Source organism: Scyliorhinus torazame, chromosome 6 (assembly GCF_047496885.1).
Source record: "Scyliorhinus torazame isolate Kashiwa2021f chromosome 6, sScyTor2.1, whole genome shotgun sequence".
Taxonomy (NCBI): Eukaryota; Metazoa; Chordata; class Chondrichthyes; order Carcharhiniformes; family Scyliorhinidae; genus Scyliorhinus; species Scyliorhinus torazame.
The window spans coordinates 236,573,261-236,587,912 of record NC_092712.1 but is presented as its reverse complement, the minus strand read 5'-3'; the positions used below and the strand labels follow the sequence as shown (position 1 = coordinate 236,587,912).

Genomic DNA, 14,652 nt, shown 5'->3' with positions numbered 1-14,652 from the left:
GCACAAATAAAGGTATTGGTAAACCACAATTTCATCAAATTAAAACAGCTAAACTCCGATAGCAGCATAAGAAATAGAAATGGGGCTGGAGGAGAAAGATTCATAATCTTGTACACGTTCATCGACTTTACTAAACGTTTTGTTCCCCAGCTTACCCAGGTCCGTAGAAGAAATTATACATTGGTTCCATAATATGCCAAAATTCACTCAACTTACTGATGCTTTTTAAGCATATAGAACCATCATTTTAAAAAGTTCTAATTGACAGATTACATATTGACTCTCAACAGTGGTTTTATAGCTCCACAATCAAACCGAGTCAATACTCAATCCTCCTGCATCTTCCCTTCTCCCTAAACATGTATCATAAGTCATTATCTGAAACCCTTTCATTGATGCAGACTGCAATTTTGATTAAGCACTTCAAATGTTTACACTAATTAGTTTCTGTAGGGAAGAAAGATCTTCCTAAACCCAACGAGTGGTTGCTGTAGCATAGTAAAGCAAAACAAGAAATTGCATCGTTAAACAAGGATTTGCGCAGAAACTATTTTGCATATATGAACCTGTTTTGTCAAAAGATCAGGATAAAAGCAAATTACTGCATATTCTGGAATCTGATCCAAAACAAAAAAGGCTGGAAAATCTCAGCAGCTCTGACGAAGAATCATCCAGAATCTAAAGGCTAGCCCTGTTCTCTCCACAGATGCTGTTAGACCTGCGGAGATTTTCCAGAATTTTCAGTTTTTGGTGCTGAAAGACTATTCTTTAAAGTTATTATAATGCCTTACTTATTGTAGTGAATCAGAGTGAGGACTCATTTGATTTTATTCCTTTCCAATATAAAATTTGCAGAACAAAGAGTTAACTAAAAGTTTTGAACAGCTAGTGCTTATGCGATATTCAATTTGCTTTTCCAACACTACACATTAGGAAGTCCAACAAAAGAAAGCTCAAATAATTCTACATTGTAACATTTCCTGTAGCTAATAATGTAGAGCAGCGCAACATAATAAGTAACATTTGTCTCATATTTGATATGGCTCCATCAAGACTGCTGTATCTAATAATACACCAATATATATCTTTTACATTTTATCAGGAGCTTCACGCAATTCAGCAACAAACTCTAAATATGCAATGAAAATTAGAAATTTGTAGAATAGAAGAAATGTTGTACTGGCTCTTTTGTGACAGCAACATCCTACAGACCTGGTCACTTTTCTCTATCATAGAACAATGTCATACAGACCAGGAAGGCCCCAGATTTCACGTTGCACTGTATTCAGTTAATGGTTCTCAGCGACATCAACTGAAAAGGTGCAAAGATCAGCTGAAGTAATTCTTGGTTAAGGATCGAGACACCGAGGGATTCAAATTCCAGGCAATGCAACCAACATTTGTACAAACTTACTTTGTAATTTAACCCTGAAGTCCAGGCATAAATCTGATAAATTTACACTGCATTCCCCCCCAGAGTCCATATCTTTCTTTCATGGGGCGTGTGCATTACTGGTAGTGCCAACATTCAGTGCCCATCTCCAATTGCCCTCAAGGTGGTGGTGATTTGCATTCTTGAACCGCACAGTCCATCTGGACCACAGTGCTGAAAGGAATTTCATAGAATTTACAGTGCAGAAGGAGGCCATTCGGCCCATCGAGTCTGCACCTGCTCTTGGAAAGAGCACCCTACCCATGGTCCACACCTCCACTCGATCCCCATAACCCAGTAACCCCACCCAACATTAAGAGCAATTTTGGACACCAAGGGCAATTTATCATGGCAAATCCACCTAACCTGCACATCAGTTCCAGGATTTTGACAAAGTGACAGTGAAGGAACGGCAATATAGTTCCAAGTCAGGATGGTGAGTGGCTTGGAGGAGAACTTGCAAGTGGTGGCGTTCCCATGTGCTTTTCTGCCCTTGCACTTTTTGCAAAGTGCTATCCAAGGAAGCTTAGCGAGTTGTTGATATGGTACCCACTGCTGCAATGTGTGCTGGTGGTGAAGAAAGTGAATGTTTAAGATGGTGGATGGGATGCCAATCAAATAGGCTGCTTTGTTCTGGATGATGTTGAGCGCCTCAAGTTTTGTTGGAGCTGCACTCATCCAGGCAAGTTCCAGTCTTTGATCTGCTCTTGTAGCCACAGTATTTTTATGGCTGGTTCAGTTAGTTAAGTTCTCCTTAATGTTGGCTCTGAGGATGTCGATGATGGGGCTTCAGCAATACCAATGAAATTAAATCTCAAGTGGAGATGGTCACATTCTCTTTTATTGGAACTGGTTATTGCCTGGAACTTGGTGCAGCACACAAGTTAATTGGCACTTATCAGCCCGAGCCCGAATGTTGTCCACGTCATGCTGCCTTTGGACAAAACTGCTTCAGTAACTGAGTCACAAACTTAGAAAAAAGCCGGGGGAGAGGTAGAGAGGGATGGGGGCGACGGGGGGGGGGGGGGGGGGGGGGGGAGAAGAGGTGACGGAGGAGAGGGAGGGGCGATGCAGGGGGGGGGGGGGGGAAAGAGAGGGAAGGAGCGGGGGGGGAGAAAGAGAGGGAAGGAGCGGGGGGGGGGGGGAGAAAGAGAGGGAAGGAGCGGGGGGGGGGGAGGAGAGAGGGAAGGAGCGGGGGGGGGGAGGAGAGAGGGAAGGAGCGGGGGGGGGGAGGAGAGAGGGAAGGAGCGGGGGGGGGAAAGAGAGGGAAGGAGCGGGGAGGGGAAAGAGAGGGAAGGAGCGGGGAGGGGAAAGAGAGGGAAGGAGCGGGGAGGGGAAAGAGAGGGAAGGAGCGGGGAGGGGAAAGAGAGGGAAGGAGCGGGGAGGGGAAAGAGAGGGAAGGAGCGGGGAGGGGAAAGAGAGGGAAGGGGTGGGAGCGGGGAAAGAGAGGGAAGGAGCGGGGGGGGGAAGAGAGGGAAGGGGAGGGAGCGGGGTCGAGGGAGGGAGCGGGGTCGAGGGAGGGAGCGGGGTCGAGGGAGGGAGCGGGGTCGAGGGAGGGAGCGGGGTCGAGGGAGGGAGCGGGGTCGAGGGAGGGAGCGGGGTCGAGGGAGGGAGCGGGGTCGAGGGAGGGAGCGGGGTCGAGGGAGGGAGCGGGGTCGAGGGAGGGAGCGGGGTCGAGGGAGGGAGCGGGGTCGAGGGAGGGAGCGGGGTCGAGGGAGGGAGCGGGGTCGAGGGAGGGAGCGGGGTCGAGGGAGGGAGCGGGGTCGAGGGAGGGAGCGGGGTCGAGGGAGGGAGCGGGGTCGAGGGAGGGAGCGGGGTCGAGGGAGGGAGCGGGGTCGAGGGAGGGAGCGGGGTCGAGGGAGGGAGCGGGGTCGAGGGAGGGAGCGGGGTCGAGGGAGGGAGCGGGGTCGAGGGAGGGAGCGGGGTCGAGGGAGGGAGCGGGGTCGAGGGAGGGAGCGGGGTCGAGGGAGGGAGCGGGGTCGAGGGAGGGAGCGGGGTCGAGGGAGGGAGCGGGGTCGAGGGAGGGAGCGGGGTCGAGGGAGGGAGCGGGGTCGAGGGAGGGAGCGGGGTCGAGGGAGGGAGCGGGGTCGAGGGAGGGAGCGGGGTCGAGGGAGGGAGCGGGGTCGAGGGAGGGAGCGGGGTCGAGGGAGGGAGCGGGGTCGAGGGAGGGAGCGGGGTCGAGGGAGGGAGCGGGGTCGAGGGAGGGAGCGGGGTCGAGGGAGGGAGCGGGGTCGAGGGAGGGAGCGGGGTCGAGGGAGGGAGCGGGGTCGAGGGAGGGAGCGGGGTCGAGGGAGGGAGCGGGGTCGAGGGAGGGAGCGGGGTCGAGGGAGGGAGCGGGGTCGAGGGAGGGAGCGGGGTCGAGGGAGGGAGCGGGGTCGAGGGAGGGAGCGGGGTCGAGGGAGGGAGCGGGGTCGAGGGAGGGAGCGGGGTCGAGGGAGGGAGCGGGGTCGAGGGAGGGAGCGGGGTCGAGGGAGGGAGCGGGGTCGAGGGAGGGAGCGGGGTCGAGGGAGGGAGCGGGGTCGAGGGAGGGAGCGGGGTCGAGGGAGGGAGCGGGGTCGAGGGAGGGAGCGGGGTCGAGGGAGGGAGCGGGGTCGAGGGAGGGAGCGGGGTCGAGGGAGGGAGCGGGGTCGAGGGAGGGAGCGGGGTCGAGGGAGGGAGCGGGGTCGAGGGAGGGAGCGGGGTCGAGGGAGGGAGCGGGGTCGAGGGAGGGAGCGGGGTCGAGGGAGGGAGCGGGGTCGAGGGAGGGAGCGGGGTCGAGGGAGGGAGCGGGGTCGAGGGAGGGAGCGGGGTCGAGGGAGGGAGCGGGGTCGAGGGAGGGAGCGGGGTCGAGGGAGGGAGCGGGGTCGAGGGAGGGAGCGGGGTCGAGGGAGGGAGCGGGGTCGAGGGAGGGAGCGGGGTCGAGGGAGGGAGCGGGGTCGAGGGAGGGAGCGGGGTCGAGGGAGGGAGCGGGGTCGAGGGAGGGAGCGGGGTCGAGTGAGGGAGATAGCGAGGCTACCCAAACTCTCCACAACTCCACCATGATTAAGAGATCACAACTGCACCAGAGGCTCCTTATGAAGGTGTTTGCCCTCCAAGGCGACGGCCTGGTAATTATGGCCTCTTTGTTTTTAAAATTCTGCAGAGGGCACCTCTATTTTGAGATGTCCGTCTCTTTCACTTACCTACATTAATAACTGATTATATCTGATGTAGGGCTACTTTCTTGTCAGTCCTGTCGCCTCCCATTGGCCCTCCAGCCTTGGGAAGCTGTTGACTGTTCTTCGGACAGCAAGCCTGCACCTTGACAACTAATTGGATTAATGTTGAACCCTTCCATCATGTTAATTCTGTTTCTCCCTCCACAGATGCTGTCTGACCTGCTAAGTATTTCCAGCATTTTCTTTTCTAATGTCAGATTTTCAGCATCTGCATGGTTGTGCTATTGTATTCCAACTAATTACTCGGTCTGCCAAAATACTCAAACCAGCACCTGATGAAACACAGTGTTGGCGACCTGGAAACACACCTGACATAGGGGTCCCAACCCCAGACAAAGATTCAATCTAACTTTATGTATTTCACCACCTCTGTCTCTCAAAAATTAGACTATTTCACAAGTTAAATCCTCAAATTGTACAATATTGCACTGTTCTGTTCCCATTAGCTGGTGACGCAAGGGCGAGGGGACACAGATTAATGTTTTGGGCAAAAGGTGTGTTGGTAGGGGGGGGGGGGGTTTAAACAGTTACATGGAATGGCAAAAACTTATTATTTCTTGTTTACATTTTTGATATTCATCATCTTGGGAACAACCCCACACAATGAACTTTATCCAGATATAAAATCCAGAACCAGAACTGCAGAAAAATTGCCTGACGTGCTTTGAACATAATCTTCTAATCTGGAGCCAGGCACGGTATCTGCACAACAAGCCGGCCTACAGCATGGGGGCTTTGACCCGCTCCATGTCCGATCTGGGCTGGTTCACCCCTCTTTAGCATACCTGGTGTTTCCCAAAGGAAAACCACGTGGACACTGATTTTAGTGCAGACATCCAATTGGCAGAGAGGATAGCTTTCTATCCCCAAAGCAAAGATACCAGCCGCTGTCGGTATACAGCATCGATCCTGACGATGAGTGGTGTGCCACCCTGACGGTCAACCGGTCCCAAATACGATTCCGCCTGGACACTGGTGCCTCCGCCAATCTCATTGCGCGGTCTGACTTCCAAAGCCTGTGTGTCAAACCAGCCATCCTTCCATCAGCCTGCCAGCTATTGGATTATAATGGCAATGTCATTGCTGCTAGCAGCTCGTGCCAACTTGAAGTGACGCACAGGTCACGCAAAGACATCCTTTCTTTGAAATCGTGGGCTCCTCGAAAGCCTCCCTGCTTGGCGCGCAGGCATGCAAGCTGTTGAACCTAGTTCAGAGAGTTCACCCGCTCTCTCCTGATGACACGTCTGCCTTTCAAGACACTGACTTCAGGGCGCAACGCGACGCCATCATCGACCAGCACCACAACGCCTTCGAAGGCATGGGCACGCTCCCAGAGACCTACAAGATCTTATTAAAACAGAATGCCACGCCTGTGGTGCACGCACCTCGCAGGGTCCCAGCACCCCTTAAGGACCGCCTCAAGCAACAGCTGCAGGACCTCCAGGACCAAGGAGTGATCGCCAGAGTCACAGAACCAACCGACTGGGTCAGTTCCATGGTATGTGTGAAAAAGCCTGCCGGCGAATTGAGAATTTGCATTGATCCCAAGGATCTAAATCGCAATATCATGAGGGAGCGTTATCCAATTCCCAAGCGCGAAGAGATCACATGCGAGATGGCTCGCGCCAAGCTCTTCACCAAACTCGACGCCTCAAAAGGATTCTGGCAAATCCGGCTTGACAAATCCAGCAGGAAACTGTGTACATTCAATACCCTTTTGGCAGATATTGTTACAACAGGATGCCGTTTCGGATCATATCTGCTTCAGAAGTGTTCCATAGGATCATGGAAATGATGGAAGGCATTGAAGGTGTTCGCATCTATGTTGACGACATAATCATTTGGTCCACCACCCCGCAGGAGCATGTCAGTCGCCTCCAGCGCGTGTTCAAACGCATACGTGAGCGGGGCCTACGCCTCAACAGAGCCAAATGCTCTTTTGGTCAGACGGAACTCAAGTTCCTCGGGGGCCACATCTCCCAGTTGGGTGTGTGGCCGGATGCGGACAAGGTGGCTGCTATCACAGCCACAAAAACGCCAGAGGACAAGAAGGCGGTCCTCCGATTTCTGGGCATGGTCAACCTTTTAGGGAAGTTCATCCCTAACCTCGCCTCTCGTACCACAGCTCTCAGGAACCTGGTCAGGAAGACGACAGACTTCCAATGGCTCCCTGCCCACGAGCACGAATGGAGAACTCAAAACCAAACTCACCACGGCCCCGGTCTTCGCTTTCTTTGATCCAGCAAAAGAGACCAGAATTTCGACCGATGCCAGCAAATCCGGCATTGGGGCAATGCTCCTGCAACGCGATGAGGCCTCATCATGGGCCCCTGTTGCATATGCGTCACACGCCATGACCCCCACAGAACAGCGCTACGCGCAGATAAAAAAGGAGTGCCTGTGCCTTCTGACCGGTGTGGTTAAGTTTCGCACTTGTGTGTATGGACTTCCTCAATTCACCGTCGAGACCAACCATCGCCCACTGGTCAATATAATACAGAAAGACTTGAACGACATGATGCTGCGCCTCCAGCGTATTCTTCTCAAGCTCCGGCGATACAACTTCCAGCTGGTATACACCCCAGGCAAAGAGCTCATCATTGCCGACGCTCTCTCCAAGGCAGTCAACACTCCGTGTGACCCAGCGGGATTAGTCTGCCAGGTTGACGCCCATGTGGCCTCCAATCTACCTGCCACGGATGAACGCCTCGTCCAAATTTGCCGCGAGACAGCGGCTGATCCTTTGCGGGTCATGCGCCACCTAACAGACGAGTGGTTTAAGGGCCAATGCTCCAGATCTATAACGTCAGAGATGATCTGGCGGTAGTAGACGGGGTTCTTCTGAAACTGGACCGCATTGTCATCCTACATAGCATGCGCCAGCTCATCCTGGAACAGCTACATGAGGGTCATCTTGGCGTGGAAAAGTGCCGCCGACGGGCCCGAGAGGCAGTGTACTGGCCCGGCATTAATGGCGACATAGCCAACACAGTGCTCAACTGCCCCACTTGTCAGCGCTTCCAGCCGGCCCAACCACATGAGACCCTGCAGCCCCATGAGTTGGTCATGTCACCTTGGACCAAGGTGAGCATCGACCTGTTCCACGCGCTGGGTAGAGACTATGTCCTGATTGTGGACTACTTTTCAAATTACCCGGAGGTGGTACGGTTGCACGACATCACATCGTCTGCAGTCATCCGTGCCTGTAAGGACACCTTTGCTCGACATGGCATCCCACTCGCTGTGATGTCGGACAATGGCCCCTGCTTCGCAAGCCAGGAATGGTCCAACTTTGCCAGGCAGTACAATTTTGCACATGTGACATCCAGTCCCCTGTACCCCCAATCCAACGGCAAAGTGGAGAAGGGCGTCCACATAGTCAAACTGCTCCTCTGCAAGGCTGCCGATGCTGGGTCCGATTTCTACCTCGCCTTGCTGGCCTATCGCTCCGCCCCACTGTCCACTGGCCTGTCGCCAGCCCAGTTGCTCACGGGTCGCACCCGGAGGACGATGGTGCTATCCATTCATGTCCCAGACCTCGACCACGTTCCAGTCCTTCGACGGATGCAGCTGTCTCGACACAGCACAAGGCAGCTCATGACTCCGGTGCAGCTGATCTCCCTGCGCTGGCTCCAGATGACAACGTCCGCATCCATCTTCCGGATGGTGGCTGGTCTGCAACCGCTGTGGTCCTTCAGCAGGTGGCCCCCCCACTCGTTCCTGGTTCGTCTACCGGATGGCTCCATTCTACGGCGCAATCGACGCGCCCTTCGTCTCGTTCCGCGCTCGCTACGTGATCCTCCACTGTCGCCTCGCCCTCCTGCTGACCCTGCCATGGACTATGCAGAGATCCCGGTCACTCTGCATCCTCCTCACTCTGATGCAGTCCAGCCCGCTCCTCAGCCGGCGGCTCCCGACCCACCCTTGAGGCAGTCAACCAGAATTCGTCGCCAACCTCAGAGACTTAATTTGTGAACTTTGTGGACTTATGGACTTTCTGATTTGTTCTGTTCTTCCGTTTGATCGTTCACATGGTTTGTATATAGTGTTTATCTCGTTGTTCTTGTGACATACTGTTTTTCTGTACCAGGCGCCTCCCCATGTAAATAGCTTAGTTCTCATGTACATAGTCCTGTAAATATTTCACACACACTTAGTCAGGGACATTCTCACCATACACTATTTATTACCACACAGGTACATTCTTTTATAAAAGGGGGGATGTCATAATATACACCAGTATATCATGGTGCAGACACACACTGATGGACACACAGTGGGACCAATCAACACACACACACAGCACAGCCAATCACCAGTTAGAGCAAACACACTATAAAGACAGGGGGCATCAGAGTTCCCGCTCATTCGAGCTGCAGCTAGCTAGGAGGACAGAGCTCACGGTCTGCAGCACAGATATTCACCATGTGCTGAGTGGATCGACTGGTTAGGACAAGGCAAAGGTCTTCAGTTAAAGCTAGTATCGTGTTCACCCACAGTCAGAGTATGTTACAACAGTTAGAGCGTTGCGCAGGTCAAAGAGACACAGCCTGAGTGAGACACATCTAGAGTGGGAATTTGGAACTTGGTAATTTGGTGAAGTGAAGTAATCAGGAAAGGGAGAGAACCAGAGAGGATCTGAGACCCTCAGAAGGTAAGTAAGTGATTTTTACTCATTTTTACTTTTATTACCTTTTCAAATTGTGTGTGTGTGTGTGGGGGGGGGGGGGGGGGGGGGGGGGGGGGGAAATGAAGTGACATCACAGAAAAGCTGTGACCTGATTGGCTGGTTGGGAATCGACACTAAATTAAAAAAATTAAGCATTGGTAAACTGATTAAACATAATTACTTAATTATAATTTAGAGGGGTATCTAAGCCAGAGATCGGAGAGTACTGTATTTAGCTTTCACATTTATAGTAGAAATCTAGTGCTAGGAAACAGATAGTTAACAGTAACTTTTTAAAAACTTTTAAATTTAATTTACTAATTAATTGACGCAATGTCAATTAGAGGGGTGCAGTGCTCGGACTGTGAGATGTGGCAGGTCCGGGAGGCTTCCAGCGTCCCAGGTGGCTTCATCTGCAGAAAGTGCACCCAACTGGAGCTCCTCACAGACTGCATGGTTCGGTTGGAGCGGCACTTGGATGCACTTAGGAGCATGCAGGTGGCGGAAAGAGTCATAGATAGCAGTTATATAAATGTGGTCACACCCAAGGTGCAGGCAGAGAAATGGGTGGCCACCAGAAAGGGCAGGCAGTCAGTGCAGGAATCCCCTGTGGTTGTCCCCCTCTCGAACAGGTATACCCCTTTGGATACTGTCGGGTGGGGATAGCCTATCAGGGGAAAACAGCAGCAGCCAGAGTAGTGGCACCACGGCTGGCTCTGATGTTCAGAAGGGAGGATCAAAGCGCAGAAGAGCAATAGTCACAGAGGACTCTATAGTCAGGAGCACAGATAGGTGCTTCTGTGGACGTAAAAGAGACTCCAGGATGGTATGTTGCCTCCCTGCTGCCAGGGTCCAGGATGTCTCCGAACGGGTAGAGGGCATCCTGAAGGGGGAGGGCAAACAGGCAGAGGTCGTTGTACATATTGGTACTAATGACATAGGCAGGAAGGGGCATGAGGTCCTGCAGCAGGAGTTCAGGGAGCTAGGCAGAAAGTTACAAGACAGGACCTCTAGGGTTGTAATCTCGGGATTACTACCTGTGCCACGTGCCAGTGAGGCTAGAAATAGGAAGATAGAGCAGCTAAACACGTGGCTAAAAAGCTGGTGTAGGAGGGAGGGTTTCCCTTATCTGGACCACTGGGAGCTCTTCCGGGGCAGGTGTGACCTAGATAAGGACGGGTTGCATCTAAACTGGAGAGGCATAAATATCCTGGCCGCGAGGTTGGCTAGTGTCACACGGGAGGGTTAAAACTAGTATGGCAGGGGGTGGGCACGGGAGCAATAGGTCAGAAGGTGAGAACATTGAGGGAGAACTAGGGAATAATGGCTCTGAGGCGGAGCAGACAGGGAGAAGTTGCTGAACAGCGGGTCTGGTGGCCTGAAGTGCATATGTTTTAATGCAAGAAGTATTACGGGTAAGGCAGATGAACCTAGAGCTTGGATTAGTACTTGGAACTATGATGTTGTTGCCATTACAGAGACCTGGTTGAGGGAAGGGCAGGATTGGCAGCTAAACGTTCCAGGATTTAGATGTTTCAGGCGGGATAGAGGGGGATGTAAAAGGGGTGGCGGAGTTGCGCTACTGGTTAGGGAGAATATCACAGCTGCACTACGGGAGGACACCTCAGAGGGCAGTGAGGCTATATTGGTCGAGATCAGGAATAAGAAGGGTACAGTCACAATGTTGGGGGTTTACTACAGGCCTCCCAACAGCCAGCGGGAGATAGAGCAAAAAGGTAGACAGATTTTGGAAAAGAGTAAAGACAACAAGGTTGTTGTGATGGGAGACTTCAACTTCCCCAAAATTGACTGGGACTCACTAAGCCAGGGGCAGAGTTTGTAAGGAGGGCTTCTTAAAACAATATGTAGACAGTCCAACTAGGGAAGGGGCTGTACTGGACCTGGTATTGGGGAATGAGCCCGGCCAGGTGGTAGAAGTTTCAGTAGGGGAGCATTTCGGGAACAGTGACCACAATTCAGTAAGTTTTAAAATGCTGGTGGACAAGGATAAGAGTGGTCCTCGGGTAAATGTGCTAAATTGGGGGAAGGCCAATTATAACAAAATTTGGCAGGAACTGAAGAACCTAGATTGGGGGCGGATGTTTGAGGGTAAATCAACATCTGACATGTGGGAGCCTTTCAAGTGTCAGTTGAAAGGAATTCAGGACAGGCATGTTCCTGTGAGGAAGAAGGATAAATACGGCAATTTTCGGGAACCTTGGATAACTAGAGATATTGAAGGCCTCGTCAAAAAGAAAAAGGAGGCATTTGTCAGGTTTAAAAGGCTGGGAACAGACGAAGCCTGTGTGGAATATAAGGAAAGTAGGAAGGAACTTAAGCAAGGAGTCAGGAGGGCTAGAAGGGGTCACGAAAAGTCATTGGCAAATAGGATTAAGGAATATCCCAAGGCTTTTTACACGTACATAAAAAGCAAGAGGGTAGCCAGGGAAAGGGTTGGCCCACTGAAGGATAGGCAAGGGAATCGATGTGTGGAGCCAGAGGAAATGGGCGAGGTACTAAATGAATACTTTGCATCAGTATTCACCAAAGAGAAGGAATTGGTGGATGTTGAGTCTGGAGAAGGGTGTGTTGATAGCCTGGGTCACATTGAGATCCAAAAAGAGGTGTTGGGCGTCTTGAAAAATATTAAGGCAGATAAGTCCCCAGGGCCTGATGGGATCTACCCCAGAATACTGAAGGAGGCTAGAGAGGAAATTGCTGAGGCCTTGACAGAAATCTTTGGATCCTCACTGTCTTCAGGTGATGTCCCAGAGGACTGGAGAATAGCCAATGTTGTTCCTCTGTTTAAGAAGGGTAGCAAGGATAATCCAGGGAACTACAGGCCAGTGAGCCTTACGTCAGTGGTAGGGAAATTACTGGAGAGAATTCTTCGAGACAGGATCTACTCCCATTTGGAAGCAAATGGACGTATTAGTGAGAGGCAGCATGGTTTTGTGAAGGGGAGGTTGTGTCTCACTAACTTGATAGAGTTTTTCGAAGAGGTCACAAAGATGATTGATGCAGGCAGGGCAGTGGATGTTGCCTATATGGAATTCAGTAAGGCCTTTGACAAGGTCCCTCATGGTAGACTAGTACAAAAGGTGAAGTCACATGGGATCAGGGGTGAGCTGGCAAGGTGGATACAGAACTGGCTAGGTCATAGAAGGCAGAGAGAGGCAATGGAAGGTTGCTTTTCTAATTGGAGGGCTGTGACTAGTGGTGTTCCGCAGGGATCAGTGTGGGGACCATTGCTGTTTGTAGTATATATAAATGATTTGGAAGAAAATGTAACTGGTCTGATTAGTAAGTTTGCAGACGACACAAAGGTTGGTGGAATTGTGGATAGCGATGAGGACCGTCAGAGGATACACAGGATTTAGATTGTTTGGAGACTTGGGCGGAGAGATGGCAGATGGAATTTAATCCGGACAAATGTGAGGTAATGCATTTTGGAAGGTCTAATGCAGGTAGGGAATATGCAGTGAATGGTAGAACCCTCAAGAGTATTGAAAATCAGAGAGATCTAGGTGTACAGGTCCACAGGTCACTGAAAGGGGCAACACAGGTGGAGAAGGTAGTCAAGAAGGCATACGGCATGCTTGCCTTCATTGGCCAGGGCATTGAGTATAAGAATTAGCATGTTGCAACTGTATAGAACTTTAGTTAGGCCACACTTGGAATATAGTGTTCAATTCTGGTCGCCACACTACCAGAAGGATGTGGAGGTTTTAGAGAGGGTGCAGAAGAGATTTACCAGAATGTTGCCTGGTATGGAGGGCATTAGCTATGAGGAGCGGTTGAATAAACTCGGTTTGTTCTCACTGGAACGAAGGAGGTTGAGGGGCGACCTGATGGAGGTCTACAAAATTATGAGGGGCATAGACAGAGTGGATAGTCAGAGGCTTTTCCCCAAGGTAGAGGGGTCAATTACTAGGGGGCATAGGTTTACGGTGCGAGGGGCAAAGTTTAGAGTAAATGTACGAGGCAAGTTTTTTTTACACAAAGGGTAGTGGGTGCCTGGAACTCGCTACTGGAGGTGGTGGTGGAAGCAGGGACGATAGTGACATTTCAGGGGCACCTTGACAAATACATGAATAGGATGGGAATAGAGGGATAAGGACCAAGGAAGTGTAGAAGATTGTAGTTTAGTCGGGCAGCATGGTCGGCACGGGCTGGGAGGGCCGAAGGGCCTGTTCCTGTGCTGTACTTTACTTTGTTCTTTGTTGTTTTGTTCTTAATGATTCAATAAAATAGTGTTGCACTATTTCAAGTGTTGGTGACCTGTATGTGTTCCACGGATCCAGAGCACCCAACACAACATTACTGACTTTATGATTTTGTCTAATTCCCTATTTTGAATATTGTGGTCTGCACAATTAACTTGTGTGTACACACAGTACTGATCAACAAGGTCTCATCAACTAGTTGTATAATAGGAATATGACTTACTTTTTCCACAAATTCATTGGTTTTTCAGGTTCTTCTTCAATCCGGCCCCACGCAGCAAGGAATGCAAATGGCCAAGCCAGCAACATCATGAAAGCAGCTAGCAGGAGACGAATCGGGAACAGAGTCACAGTCATGATCGCTATCTGCAAAATTTAAAATACACACTGTCGGAATACAAGACAGTAATTTTCTGGTCCATGAGTACTTTCCACTAATATTTTAATTCAACGTAATAATTAGATGTTTAAAAGTTCAAACAAGTTTTTTAACAATAAATTAGAGATAAGCTGAAAAGCACACAATTTTAGCTGCTGGAGCTTGAACCACTCATAGATTGAATGACAGCAATGTGTGCGCTCAAGTGACCATACACCAGCAGCTTCATGAACTACTATGGAAGGAAGAGAATTTTTTCCAAACTGACCATTATGCAAAAAGCACCAACTTTTACACTAGCAGGGCATCTGCATTGAGAAAGATAATCAAGTAGAATATGCAATTGTAGTATTATTACATACAAGCCCAATACAATGGAGGGTCAATTTATTTGCAATAGAACACCCAAAGCAGAGAGGAAAAATCAGCACTGTAATGTGAGCAAACATCACTAACTTGCAAGGGAGTATAAATACTTGAAAGTGTTGGCACTGGGTTATTCACAACAGTTCAACAAAAAAGTGTTTTTATTCCAATAATGCATAGACTGACATGTTCCAAATAGTCCAAAATTCTTCACATTAAATAAATGGCTTTAAAGTGTGCTGATATTCAATCACTATTATTTTGTTTACAGCAAATGCCATTTATCTAGTTTCGGGTGATAAAAGCAAAGAAGATTGTGAGGGGCCTGGATAGAGTGGGTGGAAAGGGCCTATTTACTTCAGCAGAAACATCAGTGACTAGCG

At 50.6% G+C, this 14,652-nt stretch overlaps 1 protein-coding gene across 4 annotated transcripts in view; it reads right to left on the bottom strand.

Annotated features, from left to right (window-relative positions):
• Positions 1-14,652, bottom strand: part of LOC140425341 (lysophosphatidylcholine acyltransferase 1-like) — a 260,484-nt gene that overhangs the window by 170,469 nt on the left and 75,363 nt on the right. For all 4 annotated transcript variants that reach the window (XM_072509500.1, XM_072509502.1, XM_072509503.1 and 1 more), the window contains exon 2: positions 13,748-13,890. In XM_072509500.1, the coding sequence (XP_072365601.1) occupies positions 13,748-13,890 (143 nt within the window). The remainder of the gene's footprint in view (positions 1-13,747; positions 13,891-14,652) is intronic.